This window comes from Entelurus aequoreus, linkage group LG24 (genome assembly GCF_033978785.1).
Source record: "Entelurus aequoreus isolate RoL-2023_Sb linkage group LG24, RoL_Eaeq_v1.1, whole genome shotgun sequence".
Lineage (NCBI taxonomy): Eukaryota > Metazoa > Chordata > Actinopteri > Syngnathiformes > Syngnathidae > Entelurus > Entelurus aequoreus.
Window position 1 is genome coordinate 27,560,229 of NC_084754.1, and position 20,183 is coordinate 27,580,411.

The 20,183-nt window shown below is 37.9% G+C and overlaps 1 protein-coding gene across 3 annotated transcripts in view; it reads left to right on the plus strand.

Moving 5' to 3' along the window:
• The window catches only part of kiaa1549la (KIAA1549-like a), a 303,560-nt gene extending 284,478 nt beyond the window's left edge, over positions 1–19,082 (plus strand). For 2 of the 3 annotated variants that reach the window (XM_062035891.1, XM_062035893.1), the window contains 7 exons: positions 1,125–1,366; positions 1,579–1,747; positions 5,380–5,477; positions 8,066–8,211; positions 11,035–11,189; positions 11,285–11,335; positions 16,227–19,082. In XM_062035891.1, the coding sequence (XP_061891875.1) occupies positions 1,125–1,366; positions 1,579–1,747; positions 5,380–5,477; positions 8,066–8,211; positions 11,035–11,189; positions 11,285–11,314 (840 nt within the window). In that variant the 3' untranslated portion in view covers positions 11,315–11,335; positions 16,227–19,082. The remainder of the gene's footprint in view (positions 1–1,124; positions 1,367–1,578; positions 1,748–5,379; positions 5,478–8,065; positions 8,212–11,034; positions 11,190–11,284; positions 11,336–16,226) is intronic. The other variant, XM_062035892.1, reaches the window with a different exon arrangement.
• The last annotated feature ends 1,101 nt before the right edge of the window (positions 19,083–20,183 follow it).

A 20,183-nucleotide genomic window follows, 5' to 3' on the forward strand; every position in this document is an offset into this window, starting at 1 on the left:
AAATCTTATTTAAAAGTGTTTTGAATTTCCTTTAATATTTTTGTTCTGGAAAATCTAGAAGAAATAATGATTTGTCTTTGTTAGAAATATAGCTTGGTCCAATTTGTTATATATTCTAACAAAGTGTAGATTGGATTTTAACCTATTTAAAACATGTCATCAAAATTCTAAAATTAATCTTAATCAGGAAAAATGACTAATGATGTTCCATAAATTATTTTTTTAATTTTTTCAAAAAGATTTGAATTAGCTAGTTTTTGTCTCCTTTTTTTTGGTTGAATTTTGAATTTTAAGGAGTCGAAATTGAAGATAAACTATGTTTCAAAATTTAATTGTCATTTTTTTTCGTGTTTTCTCCTCTTTTAAACCGTTCAATTAAGTGTAAATATAATTAATTATTAATAATAACAGAGTTAAAGGTAAATTGAGCAAATTGGCTATTTCTGGCAATTTATTTAAGTGTGTATCAAACTGGTAGCCCTTCGCATTAATCAGTACCCAAGAAGTAGCTCTTGCTTTCAAAAATGTTGGTGACCCCTGGCTTAGTTGCAGCTGCTTGGTCATGGAAACCCATTCCATGAAGCTCTCTGCGTACTGTACGTGGGCTAATTGGAAGATCACATGAAGTTTGGAGCTCTGTAGCAGCTGACTGTGCAGAAAGTCGGTGACCTCTTTGCACTATGCGCCTCTCTGTCAGTTTACGTGGTTAACCACTTCTTGGCTGAGTTGCTGTTGTTCCCAAACTCTTCCATTTTCTTATAATAAAGCCGACAGTTGACTTTGGAATATTTAGGAGCGAGGAAATTTCACGACTGGATTTGTTGCACAGGTGGCATCCTATGACAGTTCCACGCTGGAAATCACTGAGAGCGGCCCATTCTTTCACAAATGTTTGTAGAAACAGTCTCCATGCCTAAGTGCTCGATTTTATACACCTGTGGCCGGGCCAAGTGATTAGGACACCTGATTCTGATCATTTGGATGCGTGACCAAATACCTTTAGAAATATAGTGTAAGTTGGTGCCTCATGAGGCTGACATAGTTTGTACAAAACACATAACTACTGCGTCTTTACTCTCCAATTACCATGACGTTGAATTTGTCTTTGTGCGTGGGATTTGCAGGGTGAACCCGAGCCGTACGAGGAGACCAATGTGGACCGTCTGATGAGCTCTCTTGGTTATGGAGGTGGATCTACTGGCACCGGGAACGGTAGCCTGGGGGTGAAAGCTCACCGCGGCTCAGACTCCTCCACACTCAGCTCCCAGCCATCCATTGACGACGTCCGCACACAAATGAACATGTTGCTTGGCAACGCCTTCAGCCTGGCACACTCAGAACATGACCCGCCTTCGCCTCCGACTAAGTGCGTTCATTTTCTTTACAGAAGTTTTTTTCTTTAATTGTAGTCAAAATCATGTAGCAATTTAGCAAGTTTTGCAAGAAACTTTAAAAGTGCCCGAAGGCTGGATTTGAACTTTCTTGTGTATGCGGGGAGTATTTGAAATGTTAACTTGATAAAGTTGAGCATGCTGGAGAAATAAGAAATGATTGACAGTATATTTCCTCTTTCACAAGTAGACGCCGCCATCACCACCACCGTGCCCACAGCGCCTACAAACCGTCCCACATGGGCCACTATAGTGATGGCGTGACCAGCGCACCTGGCACCATGAACCATCCCTGTGGAGGCAGGCAAAGGAGCCTGGGATTTGACGATTTGCACCAGTGTAGTTTGCCCAAACCGGTGAGCGCATTTCTAGAACTGTAAAACGGCTACAACTAGGGATGGGTACAAAATTCGCTACGTTTATAGCATACTTGCCAACCCTCCCGGAATTCAGCGCCTCTCCCGATAACCTCCCGGAAGAAATTTTCTCCCGATAAAGTCCCGGAATTCAGCCGGAGCTGGAGGCCACGCCCCCTCCTGCTCAATGTGGACCTGAGTGGGGACAGCGGCGACAGTCTGTTTTCACGTCCGCTTTCCCACGATATAAACAGGGTGCGTGCCCAATCACGTTATAACTGTAAAATGATCGAGGGAGAGTTCTTGGTTTCTTATGTGGGTTTATTGTTAGACCGTTTCATTAACGTCCTCCCAGCGCGGTAACAACACACAACGACAGCAGTCACGTTTTCGTCTACCGTAAAGCAGTTTGTCTGCCGTAAACAGCAATGTTGTGACACTCTTAAACAGGACAATACTGCCATCTACTGGATAGCCTCCGGGACAAGTATTTCTTTTATTTATATGTATAATAAAAAAAAAAAAATAAAAAAAAAAAATATATATATATATATATATATATAGCTAGAATTCACTGAAAGTCAAGTATTTCATACATACATATATATATATATATATATATATATATATATATATATATATATATATATATATATATATATATATATATATATATATATATATATATATATATATATATATATATATATATATATATATGTATATACTGTATACATATGAAATATATATGAAATACTCGAGTTGGTGAATTCTAGCTATAAATATACTCCTCCCCTCTTAACCACGCCCCCAACCACGCCCCCCACCCCCCACCCCCACCTCCCGGAATCGGAGGTCTCAAGGTTGGCAAGTATGTTTATAGGTACTGACAGAAGTCCGCCGGTAGTCCCGTATATTGATTCACGTAAAATCAAACTGTTCTATATTTCGATGCCTTTGTTGCATGTTACGTAATTTCCAGTCGCAGCCTCAGCAACGGCTCAAGCACTTAGCCGGGACACAAGCAGTCAAAAAGAACGGAGTCAGGCGACTCCACTTTTCAAAAAGTGATAGCTAGATGCTAATTTACAATAAAGTTGAAGTTAAAGTCCCAATGATAGTGTAGTGAAATGATCATCTGCATTTGACCCATCCCCATGTTCACCCCCTGGGAGGTGAGGGGAGCAGTGAGCAGCAGCGTGCGCCGCGTTCGAGAATCATTTGGTGATTTAACACCCAATTCCAACCCTTGATGCTGAGTACCAAGCAGGGAGGCAATGGGTCCCATTTTTACAGTCTTTTTAAAAGTCTTTTTACGACCTCCCAGTCTCAGAGCGGACACTCTAACCACAAGGCCACTGAGCTGGATTTGCCATAGACATGCTACTGATTAGCATTAGCGATGTTGCATAGCGATTTCAACGCCTCCAAATTTACTAATGAAAACTACAACTATGATGCATGTTACAATCAAACAGCTGGTGTGTAATAAATGTAATACTTACAGTTTAAACATTTTGTAGGGCTCAACAGAAGAAAAAAAAACTGGCACATTCAACTTAACGGCTAAGACTAGATAGATACTATCGATGGATTCGATAGATAGATAGATAGATAGATAGATAGATAGATAGATAGATAGATAGATAGATAGATAGATAGATAGATAGATAGATAGATAGATAGATAGATAGATAGATAGATAGATAGATAGATAGATAGATAGATAGGTAGGTACTGTATTGGTTTTGAGGGAAAACCAAGAGGACTTCCTAGCTAGGCAACACACGGTAGTCTATACACTACTGCCATCTAACGTCCTGGAATTACAACTGCATGCAAAGTCTACAATATAATGAAGTACAGTACTTGCAAATGAGACACAGAAGTGTAAAAAAAAAAACAAGATAACTGAACAGCACAGCTCAGTATTGAATGTTAAATTGTTATTATTTTTAACATAGGATTTGAACACTTATTAACACATTTGAACACACACAAAAGTACTAAAAATGTGATACTGTTGACTACTTGTATCGATTCCCATGTAACAGGAGATGTTATCGTATCGATTCAAATGTGAAAGGTACCCATCCCTAGTTACTGCTAACTTTGTTGTTACAATGCCCGACATTCTGCAAAAACTCAAGGTCAAGCACAGCAGCCATTTTGACATATTTTTTGTTAGCAAATAGCCAGGTAAATAGGACACATACAGCCAGTAGAGTTAGGCAAAAAATAAATGAGTAAAACAATTTCCTTCATTACCTCTTCAGAAAATATCAAATAAAAAATACAATCCATAATAAATTACGAAACAAATGCATTTTTAATAGTAACATACTAACAAATTAGTCCACCAGTGTCTCAAAATGTATCGTATATGATTTGTTTTGGTTCTATTATCTAGTCGTGTTCTCATTCATCCTGATCACTAATTCTCAGGGCATTGAATTGATCACAACTGGACTGTTCAGTTTGTCTTAGAACAGTGGTTCTTAACCTTGTTGGAGGTACCGAACCCCACCAGTTTCATATGCGCATTCACCGAACCCGTCTTTAGTGAAAAATAAAATGTTTATTTTATTTCAAATTCAAGAAAAAGTTATGTTTTTTTACTGGTGCACAAAATGAACCGTGCATGAACATCACCTTGTTCAAAGAACAAAACCAACACACTGCATAAACTCACAACAAATTACACACCTTACACACATTACCATGAATTGATTAATGTGGACCCCGACTTAAACAAGTTGAAAAACGTATTCGGGTGTTACCATTTAGTGGTCAATTGTACGGAATATGTACTGTACTGTGTAAACTGTACTGTTTCATATAATGTATTTTCTTCCTTTGCCATCTACTAGTAAAAGTTTCAATTGATCAATCAAACAACCTGCGAATCAGATGGAAAATTAGAGGGAATTGTGTGGGGGGTATCCATAGTACGCTGATAGGGAGAAGTTTTTATTTACATGATAAGTCGGATGTGTCTTTACCTCCGTTGCGGAGGCTCCGCCGAACCCCTGAGGCCGACTCACCGAACCCCTAGGGTTCGATCGAACCCAGGTTAAGAACCACTGTCTTAGAAGGTTGTCCGCCTTTTGATCTGAGCAGGCGACATCAGTTCATGCTCATAGACTTAGATTGGTTGGATCTCGTCTAAAGTCATTAGACTAGAACTAAAGTAATTAGACTAAAGTCTGTAGACTAAAGAGATGCGACTAATCAAAGTCTATGAGCATGAACTGATGACGCCTGTTGAGATCAGAGGCGGAACATCTTCTAAGACAAACTGAGTCCAGTTGCGATCGATTGAATGCCCAAAGAAGGTCATTGTGATTGTTTTTTGGGACTCAAAGATAATTAGATGACTATTTCTCAGATCACCTTGTTAAAAAGTTACCATTAATTGCTGTCAACAAGTGTTTTGCCAACAGCTGAATATCAAGTAAAAAGGTTTTGCAAAGATTAAGACAACCAATGAACTCGCGAAAACACACACATTAGCATGTTCGGCTTTAGTAACTCTTGGATTGTTGTGTTGTGTCCAGATTGAACTTTCACCTACGTTTGTCACCCACATGTTAGTACATCCAGTACACGTTAAATCATGCTTTGATGTGTAGGGTTTCCGGTTCACGCAGCTCCCTGATATGGGTATCGGGTCTCCCCCGCCACTGATCCCCTCAAGACCAGGACCACTACCTGGACCTCCACTGCCACGGTACTACTCATCTTGCAATAACACACACACACCTCATTAGAAAAATAAATACTGCTAAAATATTTGGGCACGTGATTGCCTTGTGTACTGTGTGCTCCGCCTCCCACCCAAAGTCAGCTGGTATAGACTTGGGCCCCTAAAAACTATCAGCAGACTTCAAAGACTGCTCAGTAAATCCAAATGCAGCCTTGAGGCTAATCGCTCAATTACCTAAACAGAAAGACTTGGGGGCGAAATGTGCTCAGAAGACTACAGAAAAAAAACGCTGCAGAATATTAAGCAGCAGAATTTGAACACATTATCCCCCCTCCACCCCCCACACACACCCCTAGCCCCATCATATGATGGACTGCATTATTTGAAGAACCATCTTCTTCATTCCAAATGTCACTGCTGTGTGTGTGCTTTCTTGCTAAATACATCATTACTGATTTGGATTCAAGGGCAACATTGCCATCTAGTGGTAAAATTACTGTAGCCCACACAGTCTATTGCAGTGTTTTTCAACCTTTTTTTGAGCCAAGACACTTTTTTTTTCATAGAAAAAATCCAGGGGCACACCACCAGCAGAACATGTTTTCTCAATAGTCTATATCAGGGGTCCCCAAACTTTTTGACTCAGGGGTTGCATTGGGTTAAAAACAATTTGGCCAGGGGCCGGGCTGTATATATATATATATATATATATATATATATATATATATATATATATATATTAGGGCTGTGAATCTTTGGGTGTCCCACGAATCGATTCAATATCGATTCTTGGGGTCACGATTCGATTCAAAATCGATTTTTTTTTCAATTCAACACAATTCTCGATTCAAAAACGATTTTTTCCTGATTCAAAAGGATTCTCTATTCATTTAATACATAGGATTTCAGCAGGATCTACCCCAGTCTGCTGACATGCAAGCAGAGTAGTAGATTTTTGTAAAAAGCTTTTATGATTGTAAAGGACAATGTTTTATCAACTGATTGCAATAATGTAAATTTGTTTTAACTATTAAATGAACCAAAAATATGACTTATTTTATTTTTGTGAAAATATTGGACACAGTGTGTTGTCAAGCTTATGAGATGTGATGCAAGTGTGAGCCGCTGTGACACTATTGTTCTTTTTTTTTATTTTTTATAAATGTCTAATGATAATGTCAATGAGGGATTTTTAATCACTGCTATGTTGAAATTGTAACTAATATTGATACTGTTGTTGATAATATTCATTTTTGTTTCACTACTTTTGGATTGTTCTGTGTCGTGTTTGTGTCTCCTCTCAATTGCTCTGTTTATTGCAGTTCTGAGTGTTGCTGGGTCGGGTTTGGTTTTGGAATTGGATTGCATTGTTATGGTATTGCTGTGTATTGTTTTGTTGGATTGATTAATTTAAAAAAAATAAAAAAATAAATAGATTTTTTTCAAAATGAGAATCGATTCTGAATCGCACAACGTGAGAATCGCGATTCGAATTCAAATCGATTTTTTCCCACACCCCTAATATACGTATATATATATATATATATATATATATATATATATATATATATATATATATATATATATATATATATATATATACACATATATACTGTATATATATGTATATATATATATATATATATATATATATATATATATATATATATATATATATATATATATATATATATATATATATACCGAGCGCGATGATGTCACGTTATCGATGGCAAAATGCATTTTTAGACAATATGATTTGCCTGAGCGACTAGGAGACACAGAGAGTAACAAGCGGTACACAATGGATTAGAAAGGACAGATTTAAAAGAATATTAATCAAATAATATTTTGTATTTTTTATTTTTTTAACTTAGGGCTTTCCGCGGGCCGTATTTTGGACGCTAGCAGGGCCTGACCCGGCCGTAGTTTGGGGACCCCTGGTCTATATTGACAATATAAAGTCGTTCTCATCACATACCTAACACAATTGTTCGATATGAATTCAAACCATAACCATCCATGCATCTTTAATTCTCTTACTCACAGTAGGCTTGCAAAGCAATTCGCTACCGGCTGCCACCTACTGATATGGAAGAGTATTACATGGTTACTCTGCTGATCTCTAGACAGCACAGACACTCTTCAATGGCACATTATTTGCGGATTATAATTATTGGTTTGCAAAAAATATTTTTTGGACCAATTAGGTGAAATTAGATAATTTCTCACAACACACCAAACAATATCTCACGGTACACTAGTGTGCCGCGGCACAGTGGTTGAAAAACAATGGTCTATTGGCATAATAAACACATTTGCAAGTGTCCACCTCAGTTGTGGTTTTATGTCAAAAGATAGTTTGGCTTCTTTTTTAGGGTCAGTAGTGTGGAACAATTATACATTTTAAGTGTTCTTTTCTTAAGTGTATCTTAAGTGTTTGACTGCAATGGATTTGGCTCATTATCCCTTCAAAAACCATCTCTGATGTGTATTTACGATCCTTGTCAGCTTAAAAAAGACCATTAATTAATTTTAACTGACTTCCAACGAATGCTTATCAGCAGCAAATTGAGTTAACCTGTACAACTTATCCTTCTTTCCCCGAACAGTTCTATTCCCGATGTGAGCCTGAAACCTCGAGTGTCTGAGGCCTCAGACCTCCAAGCCCAACAGCACAACGGTGTTCCCTACCTGCCATTGTCCAGGACCACCTTCCCTGCTGTTACTGTTGACCAGTCCATCAGCACCTACTCAGGTGAGATGGAATATATATATATATATATATATATATATATATATATATATATATATATATATATATATATATATATATATAAGAACAAAAAAAATGTTTGTTTTGGTGTTTCTTTTGAAAAAAAAAATTAGATGAAGTATATTCGAAGGTTGGACAACTAATACACATTTACAGTAGACCCCCATTTTTTCAGTCCGTCCAAGATTTTGTGGGCTGTTTTTTGATTGTTGCGGCCTAAGAATACCTGAATTCGCAGCAAGTTTTTCAGAAAGTTGTGATAAAAGTTGCGATATTTTGAGTTGTATGTTTTTTCAATACCGTTGAATCAACTTGTGATTTTAAGTATTTGTTATCAATGGTGGAAGTGTTCCTCATACACATTTAACCTCAAAGCACTGTATTACAACAAAAATTGGAAAACAAAAACTATATTGATGTTTTACTCGTTTTATAGCAGACCGGATTACAGGTAGACACTAGATGGCAGTAAAAGCACAATCTCATTATCAAATTACTGTACCGTATTTTTCGGACCATACGATGCGCCGGATTAAAAGGTGCACTGCCGATGAGCAGGTCTATTTAGGTCTATTTTCATACGAAAGGCGCACCGGATTATAAGGCACATTAAAGAAGTCATATTATGTTACATTACATTTAAAACACTTCCTTGTGGTCTACATAACATGTAATGGTGGTTCTTTGGTCAAAATGTTGCATAGATTATGTTTTGCAGACCATCATCAAGTCGCATTCTGACCATCTCTTCAGCGTGCACTGTTTTGTGCGCGGTCTTATTTACGTGGCTACACTTTGATAGCGTCTTTGTTGTACCTTATGTAGCGTGCAGAAGCGAGTCTAATATTTCAATATTTTCTTGTAAAATTATTACTTTTTAATGCAAAATAGTGACATTTGTCATACAAAATTCTGACTTGTATCACAATATTGCCAAATTTTTTTGTTCTTGTAAAACAGTGACATTTTTTGAGTAAATGTATGACTTTGGTCACAATTTTGCCAAGTAAAATTCAGATTATGCCTATAGTATTGCAATTTTTTTTAAAGTTTTCTTATAAAATTGTGACTTTTGTCGAGTAAAATTACGACTCTTTTCATAAAATTGCCAACATTTTAAGCTTTTCTTGTAAAATTGCGACTGTTATTGAGTAAAATTCCAATTTTGTATCATAATATTGCACAAATGTTCAGTTTTTCTTGTGACAGGAAACCCAATAACAGCAGCGTACGCAATATCAGCCGACCAACCAGGTTACTCCGACTACTTCGGTCTTATTTACGCGGCTACACTTTGATAGCGTCTGTATTGTACCTTTTGTAGCGTGCAAGGACTGGAGCAGAAGAAGGATTGTCAAAAGACTGTTATAATGACATCCATACTTTGCTTGAATCAACAACAGAGCATTATCTACTCATCTGTGGCTCGCTTGTGCAACAACAACAATCCCATGAAAAACCGTTCGACCGGAACTCTCTAAAAATAAAAAAAAGTTACGTGGGTGAATTATGTAAACCCACTACAGTACACCGGTTGTTTGTAGAGCTTCTAAAGCGAGTCTACTGGCAGATATATATTAGGACTGTACCTTACTTTATATCAGAAATGGCAACAGCGGAGAATGAATGTCCCATACAAGTGGATAGAGAAAAATCAATCAATCAATCAATGTTTATTTATATAGCTCTAAATTACAAATGTCTCAAAGGGCTGCACAAGCCACAATGACATCCTCGGTTCAAAGCCCAAATAAGGGCAAGGAAAAACTCACAACCCAGTGGGACGTCGATGTGAATGACTATGAGAAACCTTGGAGAGGACCGCAGATGTGGGTGACCCCATAATATTGTGAAAGTCCAGTCCATAGTGGATCCAACATAATAGTGAGAGTCCAGTCCATAGAGGGTGCCTATTGATTACGGCACAGACTACAGCAGGGTCCAATAGGTAAGAAAAGTTGATTCTTGCGAAACAAAACCTCAGATAATGTCTCCTAATAGGTGTCATTTTGGGGTCCTTATCCACACAACATTATAATACCCCAATGTTGAAGCACAGTATGCCTGACTACTGTAGCCGCAATCCATCAAGCTGTGCGCCTTCTTAGTTTACCAAAGTTGTAGTAAAACATTTTCCCAAGACTTTTGAGCGCCGTGTGTATTGTTCTATATTCTCAAAAAAACCTCAAAGTCTTGGGCTTGCTTGCTAGCGTCATCTTGCAGTCCACACACATCTCTCATGTGTGTCTGCCATCTACTGGTCACACTTATAATTTCACCATGTGCCAAATAAAATTGCTTGGAGGTCGGTAAGCACAACCAGAATTATTCCGTACATTAGGCGCAGCAGCTCATGAGGCGCACTGTCGATTTTTGAGAAAATGAAAGGATTTTAAGTGCACCTTATAGTCTGAAAAATACGGTAATATCGAAGAGAGGCCAATTATAGGGTTTATAAAAAATAGGCGTTATTAGGGATTTTTATTGTTTTTTTCCCCATTAGCAGGGCGTTCTTGGAACGTAACCCCCGCAAATAATGACGATCAACTGTGTATGTATTTTCTCTCCGAGGTGTAAGAAAAGCTTAATATTTGAACGTGTTTAAGGAAACGTCTCCAGTAGAACCTCGGTTGACAAACTTAATTGGTTCTTCTTCAGTTTTCATCAATAGAAAAGTTTGATTATTGAAGCAAATTTCTCCGTCAGAAACATTGTAAATATGAAATGTGTGTGTGTGTGTGTGTGTGTGTGTGTGTGTGTGTGTGTGTGTGTGTCACAATGAACTGTAACCTTTCCATGTGACAGGAAACCCAATAACAGCAGTGTACGCAATATCAGCCAACCAACCAGGTTACTCTGACTACTTCGTCATGTCGCCTCCATCTTCGTACCGTAGTCCATCCTGGATGTCCTACCCGCCTGAGCCAGAAGACCTTCCACAGCAGTGGAACGACACCCCGGTGAGACACACAGCGCTTAAATATCGTTGAGTGAACTGATGCATGGCGGTGCCAGTTTGCCGAGCGGTTCTTATTACTCTGTCTCTCTTCCACAGAGCTCACGACACCTTGAAACTATCTGCTGAAGTCCCGCGCCATCGAGCTTTGTAAGTATGATCATTTGTTGAGTTTTTCATTTTTTGTTTTGTTTCATTTTGTTCTTTCCTCTTCTCAATTTGTAACACACTTTTAATCAATGATTAAGAAATAATAAAGTTCTCTTAAATAAATAGTTAAGTAATTTATGATTCATATAATGAGATGACTAAGATAAGGTTCCAAATGTTTGTCAGGATTCTTCATTGATTATTTTTGATTCAATAAACAAAGGGTTTGAATGTTCTTTTTTTTCCAACGTTATGTATTATTCTGACCTTTTGTACCACGGTTAGTGAAAGAAGCACACGTGTAGTTATTTGCCTTGTTTCTACACAGTAACTCAGATATGGTAACACTAGCAAGAAGTAGAGAATATGAAGTGATTTTTGGTCCAGAGCATATTCTGCTTTATTCATTACAGACATATTTGAGTTTGAGTTTGAGTTTGAGTTTGAGTTTATTTCGAACATGCAAGCATACAACATGATACATCACAATTTCCAGTTTCTCTTTTCAACATGTTCGAAAAGGAGTAGGAAGAAGCAGAGCTTATTTAATCCTACCCCTTTTCTTTACATAACAGTTGCTAAAACTTTTTGTTCACTTCCTGTTCACAATTGATTCACAATAAACTCCATAGGTAATCACAAAAAAATAAATAAAATAAATAATAGTAAGAATTTAATAATAATAATTGGTGAAGCAAGTCATATTTAATATGATGAGATAAGTAAGATTACTTTAAGAATGAATGAATGGAGGGATGAAATAAATTGAGAATGTTTGTCATGGTTCTTCTTCTTTGTACTTTGTAAACACTTTAAGTTTGAAGAGTTTCTTGAAGTGTATCATATTAGTACATTGTTTGATTGCTTTGCTTAATCCATTCCATAATTTAATTCCACATACTGATATACTGAAGGTCTTAAGTGTTGTACGTGCAAACAAATGTTTTAAATTACGTTTTTCTCTAAGATTATATTTCTCCTCTTTTTTAGAGAAGAATTGTTGTATATTCTTGGCTAGCAGGTTATAGTTTGCTTTGTGCATAATTTTAGCTGTTTGCAAATTCACTATGTCGTGGAATTTCAGTATTTTGGATTCAATAAATAAATATTTCTTGCTACTTCATGTTGTATATTTTTATATGAGATTTTATGTTCATTTTATCATTAATTATTACACCCAAAAATGTGAATTTGTTTGTTGTTATCTTCTGTTAGTTTTGGACTCCCTTAGTTCCTGTTTTGTGCACACCTTCGGTTTGTTTTAGTTACCATGGTTACTTATTATTTTCACCTACTTCTGATTGGTGTTCGGGACACCCACCTGTTTTCCGAGCACTAATCAGAGGCATTATTTAAGCCTGCCTTTGCCGGTCAGTCGGCCTGGCTTCATTGTTTGCTTCATGCCACAGTTACGTGAGTATTCCTTATCTCTAGACAATGCCAAGTATTAGCGTTAGCGTCCAGTGCGATCGGCACGTTGTCCCTTCGGCTTGTTTTCTATTTTTGTACTTCTTCGATTTTTGAGGAATAAATCATGTCCGGAGTTGGACGCTGCGACCCCCCCACGTCACAGATTGATTTACTCTGTCAATGTCTACTCCGTCTATTTGTATTTGTGTTTGACTTTCCCTTCTACTGTTACCGAATAACATTAGTTTAGTTTTACTGAGATTCACAGATATTGTTTTTATCAAACCATCTCTTGAATTTGTTAATTTCTTCTGTTATCAAATACATCTTTCATTAGTAAGCTTTTTTCATAAAAAACATCTGCTTAATTACATTGTGTGAGTGACGAATCAGTAATTTTACTGTATGATCTCGGGCAGCGTTTTTCAACCACTGTGCCGCGGCACACTAGTGTGCCGTGAGATACAGTCTGGTGTGCCGTGGGAAATTATGTAATTTCACCTATTTGGGTTAAATAAATTTTTTGCAAATCAGTAATTATAGTGTGCAAATAATGTGCCGTTGTTGAATGTCGGTGCTGTCTACAGCTCGGCACGGTAACCGCTTTGTAGATGTCGGGAACATGGTTTGTCGTGATAACAATATGCAGACGACAGCGGGTGCAGGTAAAAAGTTATCTAATGCTTAAACCAAAAACAACAAAAGGCAAGTGCCCCTAAAAAAAGTCATTTAGGCTTAGGGATGGCGAAACTAAAGCTGAACTGGCTGCAAAGTAAACAAAAACAGAATGCTGGACAACAGCAAAGACTTACAGCGCGTGGAGCAGACTGCGTCCACAAAGTACATCCGAACATGACATGACGATCAACAATGTCCTCACAAAGAAGGATAAAAACGACTGAAATAGTCTTGATTGCGAAAACAAAGCAGGTGCTGGGAATAGCGTTTAAGGAAGACATGAAACTGCTACAGGATAATACCAACAAAACCGGAAAAGCCACCAAAATAGGAGTGTAAGACAAGAACTAAAACACTACGCATGAGAAAACAGCAAAAAAACTCCAAATAAGTCACAGCGTGATGTGACAGGTCGTGACAGTACATCTATTTTGAGACAAGAGCTGTATAATGCATGGTTGGTTATGGTTTAAAGTCATATCCAACAATTGTGGCAATTACTTTTTACTGTCAATATCGGCTGCTGAGTTTAATTTTTTTAACATTTCTGCTCGCGGTGGGACTTGGGATTTTTTCAATGAATAAAATGTGCCTTGGCTCAAAAAAGGTTGAAAAACACTGCTCTAGGGTACAATAAAGTGTGGCGCTCTAACTAAGAATAATCCTTGACATTGCACTTTTGCTACAAGAAGTTCTTTATTCAAAGTACCTAATATCACGTACAGTAAGATAGTAAACTGGTGATTAGTCCGGGGTATGTCCCAACTAGGGTTGTGTGGTATACCACTACTAATAAAATACCACCGTACTGATTAATTCAAATTGGTACTATACTGCTTATGAAAAATACCGGTTTGATAAAATACATGTTTGATATTTATGTTTAAGACTAAAGTTTGTTGAAAATTTTGAGGGAAAAAAAAAAAAAAAGGTAAAGAAAACGCAAGGACTTTTATGTCCTGTTTGGCTTACAAGATTATTCAAAATCGAATGTCCCCAGATTTGTTTGAAAATCGGTGTGTGTGTGTGGATAAAATCTTGATTGGTAATGCATTTTAGTTGTTGCTTTTTTAAATAAACAACAATGTAAAAATATGTTTGTATATTTCTTGAAATGTTAATGATTGGCATGAAAGAAAGGTTAAACTCTAAACTCAAGGCACGAACCCAAATAATGGTAGTTTGCAGTCTATAAATGAAGTGCACAACACAGTTCTACATACAGTCGATCCCATTAGTACGAAAAAAAACACACAGCCTGCTCGCATTTATTTAATGAATGAAGCTGAGATAGGCTCCAGCGAACCCCCGTGACCCCGAAAGGGACAAGCGGTAGAAAAAGGATGGATGGATGTCTACATAGTCACTGTCATGTACAGTAGGGATTTGTGCTCACGTGAAGTCCATTAGATGACTTGTCGCTGAATATACGTAGTTACGTACCAAATATATACCATATTTTCCGGACCATGGGGTGCACCGGGTTATAAGGCGCACTGGCGATCAATAGTCTATTTTCGATCTTTTTTCATATAAAAGGCGCATGAGAAAAAGTTCCATCTTACTTCCACCTCTTGGCGGAGGTTAGTAGCGTTATGTTGAGTTGTGTTCCTTTGAGAATTGAGGAATAAAGGCCAAAGTTGAAGATTTTCAATAACGCTTTATTAGTCATATTATTGTTGTTTTTTTCTAAATGTAAAACACTTCCTTGTGGTCTACATAACATGTAATGGTGGTTCTTTGGTCAAAATGTTGCATAGATGATGTTTGACAGATCATCTTCAAGCCGCTTTCTGACAGTCGCTTCCAGATGCGCTGTTTTGTGGTCAGTCTTATTCACGTGGCTCACCTTCGGCAGCGTCTTCTCCCCGTCATCTTTGTTGTAGCGGTGTAGCGGTGTAGCGTGCAAGGACGGGGGTGGAAGAAGTGTCAAAAGATGGAGCTAACTGTTTTAATGACATTCAGACTTTACTTCAATCAATAACGGAGCAGCATCTCCTCATCTGGCCAGAAATGTGTCTCGTGAAAAAAAACGTCCGACCGGAACTCTAATAACTAAAGTTCCTTGGTTGAATAAAGTAAACTCACTACACCGGTATGTTTTAGTGCTTTCATGGCGAGTTTACTGACAGATATAAGTAAGAACTTTACACTACTTTATATTAGAAATGGCAATGCCCCATAACAAGAAGATAGAGAAAAATAAGAAGCTTATCGACTATGGCGTCGATACGGACTACAAAGGTGGACACGCGCAATTTTTCAGGATTTATGCAGATCCCAAATACAGATCAGCAGGTACCAGAAGGTAAGAAAAGTTGCTTTTAAATAATATTGCGAAAGAAAAGGCCAGGAAATGTCTTACCTTATACACACACCATAATACTTGTATGTTTAATGCGCTGACAATCCACCAAGCGGTGCGGCTTCATAGCTTACCAAAGTCGTACTATAACATTTTGACAGATTTTTCAGCGCCATGTGTAATGTTCTATACTTTCAATGGAACATAAAAAAATTTTTTGATGTTGTTTGCTTGAGTCATATTGCCATCATACCTTTTACCACGTATCTCTTATGTTTGACTGCCATCTACTGGTCACACTTATCGTTACACTATGTACCAAATAAAATTGCTTCGAGGTCAGTGAGCAAAACCAGAATTATTCCGAACATTAGGCGCACTGTCGAGTTTTGAAGGAAAAAAATGATTTTAAGTGCGCCTTATAGTCCGGAAAATACTGTACCTGTTTCGTTTCACAACACAGGTAAAAGTCTTACATTGTAACTGTCTCTCCCACAGGTGTTTGTTTGGGTGGGAAGATGACCTCTCTGTCTAAAGTTGTTCAATTCAAGCGGAGGTTCCACTATCTGGAACCACATCCCAGAGACTTTCTTCTCCCCCACTTGGTCCGTCCTCACGGCCCCTCGCAGATCTTCTTCAGTTTGCTTACCAACAGCCATATTTGTCTGAGACCCTGACCTATACCCTTGGTTCCTACGTGGTGAGCACTGTACAGAACAACAACAAAAACTCCCTCAACGTGCTATACTATCTGGCGCTTGAATAGCGCGAAGCCGTGCCTCGCAGTGTGTCCAGCTCACCGTCACGGCCCCCCTGCCCAGCACGGGACAGCACATCCAGTCCAGTCCCCAGCACAGACCAGTATCCTGGTCCACTTATTAAACTGACACACATAGGACTGGGCCATCCTGGGCTTGACCCCGACTGACATAAAACTGTGCTTTCTTTCTTTTGATCTTTTTTTAGAAGAATCTAAATGTCTGTGTAAACCTTCTGCCACTAGTTAGTGTGTAATTGAAACTCAAGTCAAAAAAATGGAAAGAAAAGAAAAAAAAAAAAGAAAAAATATTTTCTGTCAAATTTTTGGGTTTTATACATGTGCTTTTGTCTTTACATTTGTGCATTGACTACTGGAAACAAGTGGTTTTCTTTTCTTTCACTCGCCATATTTCAAAGCAAAAAAAAAAACATTGGTAACACTTTAGTTTGGGGAACATATTCACCATTAATTAGTTGCTTATTAACATGCAAATTAGTAACATATTGGCTCTTAATTCGTCACTATTAAGTACTTATTAATGCCTTATTCTGCATGGCCTTATTATACAATTATACATTACTAACCCTAACCCTAACCAAATATCTACCTACTCAGTGGCCTTGTGGTTAGAGTGTCCGCCCTGAGATTGGTAGGTTGTGAGTTCAAACCCCGGCCGAGTCATACCAAAGACTATAAAAATGGGACCCATTACCTCCCTGCTTGGCACTCAGCATTAAGGGTTGGAATTGGGGGTTGAATCACCAAAAATGATTCCTGGGCGTGGCCACCGCTGCTGCCTACTGCTCCCCTCACCTCCCAGGGGGTGATCAAGGGTGATGGGTCAAATGCGGAGAATAATTTCGCCACACCTAGTGTGTGTGTGACTATCAGTGGTACTTTAACTTTAACAAATATCTCTAAATTAAGTCTTTGTTACTTAGAATATGTGCCCCATACCAAAGTGTTACCAAAACTTTAAAACAGAAACATTTCTGTACTTTGTTTACTGTTTTTAATGTATGTGGAACAGTGGGGAAAAAAATGAATTACTCCCAAGTTTGTCAGTCATTTTGCTCAGCAATTTTTGTTGGCATCGGCATCGTCGTTTTTTGGCCCAGTCGGCTTTGAAGTGATGACCTGCCACAATTTTAAGTATTTTTTTCAGATAAATGCCAATTTACTTGAAAGCTGTCTGCCGTATTCTACGGCATAAAGACATTTTTGATTATTTATGTCTTGAAGAGGGGACTATTGAGACGGATTATTAGTCACTGCACTAAGTATTGCTGTTCAAGTCACCTGCTGGTAACGACCAGGCTGTGTGTGTGTACCATGTCCATGTACTTCTGTATATAGCAGATGATTTATTGAAGATATTTATGCAAGTTGTGCAGGAGGGGAATTTTCTTGACATTGTTCTGATGACTTGTTTCTTTCACTGCATTTTTGATGCGGCCATTGACATCTGTGAAGGCTTTACACCATTTTCAGAAACGTTTCGACCCATTGTATTATTACTCAAAAACACCACCGTCATCATAAAAGGAAATCTGGACCACAGGGACGTGCGGCGGAAGTTTTGCCCGCGATGCATCCGTTCGCTGCATTTCCAACGTTTGATCGAGCAAATATAGCCATACGAGTCAAAGTATTGCAATCTTTTGTACAAGAATGTCAAAGTCGAAGTATTTACGCTATTGCCTCTCGAGAGACGTGGACACTTTAGTACTCTGTGTATGGTTTAAAGAGCTCCGGATCACAGAGACGGTCGCCAAAGGAGAAAATAGCCATATATACAGTAAATACATTTGTTTTGCCAAGGGGAAGTCAAACAGCTAATATGTACAATGTTTTCTCAGCCAATGTTACCAAAAGAAAGAGGGCTTGGAATGCTCTCTTGAGAGTTTATGTAGAACAGACACAACTAATAGATAGTATACCATAAAGTTAGCACTTAATAAAAGCTATTGTATAGCATTCAAATTCTAAAGGAAATCTTATACGTAAGTGTCATAATATTATTTGCACATCTTTTTAGCTAAACCGAGTGTTCACTTTACAATGTAAATCCTCTACAACATACAAATTACATCTAAAATCCTTCTTACAGTATGTCCAAGAATCAGTCCACAGAAATTTGAAAGTTATAAAAAATAGTCTTTTGTTTCATTTTCAGGCCTTTGCATGATCTATAAAATATGTGGATCAAGTTGCCGATTGATGCTATCCCTGCTTTGAATCATGAATCAATAATACGTAGATAACCATTGCCACTCATAAACATTTCATCAGATTTCATTAAAATATAAAAAACGAAATAAAAGGGCGGAAATGCTCTTGACAAAGTAATTTCAGGACGGAGACTTGACGCGATGCTATGATAAGTTGTTGTGCAATGTTTGTGCTTTATTCTGGATGTGGCGAGATGCGTTTATTGAAGATGGACTCTGGGATGTCTTTTTTTATTTCCTTATTTGCAAATGTCTTTTTGCTATGGTGTCACCCTTATGGTGACGGCGACAACATAGAATGCTGTTAGATATAGTTGCAGAAAAGTTTTGGTGAATTTCAACAATAAAGATGAATTACATTTATTTTGCTTCTTGTTTTGCACAATCATTATTGGCAAACCACTAGAGGGGACTGAGGGGAGCATACACACACAGCAATCTCCCCTATTCTTCTCCCCAAAGATCAGTCAAACTTTATTGATCCACAAGGGAAAATGTTCCACACAGTAGCTCAGTTACAAAGAATGGAAAGGGTAATGCAGGTATGAAGTAGACTAAAAATGTACCATAGTAGCAATATAAAATATAACATACATAACATGTAATATTTACATATTATATATACAGTATATCAGTGTTTTTCAACCACTGTGCCGTGGCACACTCGTGTGCCGTGAGATACAGTCTGATGTGCCGTGGGAGATTATCTAATTTCACCTATTTCAGTTAAAAATATTTTTTGCAAACCAGTAATTATAGTCTGAAAATTATGTGTTGTTGAGTGTCGGTGCTGTCTAGAGCCCGGCAGAGTAACCGTGTAACACTCTTCCATATCAGTAGGTGGCAGTAGGTGCAGGTAAAAAGGTGTCTAATGCTTAAACCAAAAATAAACAAAAGTTGAGTGCCCCTAAGAAAAGGCATTGAAGTTTAGGGATGGCTATGGAAAACGAAACTAAAACTGAATTGGCTGCAAAGTAAACAAAAACAGAATGCTGGACGACAGCAAAGACTTACTGTGGAGCAAAGACGGCGCCCACGATGTACATCCAAACATGACATGACAATCAACAATGTCCTCACAAAGAAGGATAAAAACAACTGAAATATTCTTGATTGCTAAAACAAAGTAGATGCGGGAAATATCACTCAAAGGAAGACATGAAACTGCTACAGGGAAATACCAAAAAAAGACAAAAAGCCACCAAAATAGGAGTGCAAGACAAGAACTAAAACACTACACACAGAAAAACAGCAAACAACTAAAAATAAGTCACGTCTTGATGTGAAGATGGTGACAGTACACCTACTTTGAGACAAGAGCTATAGTGATGCATGTTTGGTTATGGTTTAAAGTCATATCCAAAACTTGCGACAACGACTTTTTACTGTCAACTGAGTTTCCTTTTTTAATGATTTCTGCTGGTGGTGTGCCTCCGGATTTTTAGATAGACTGTCCTCTTCTTG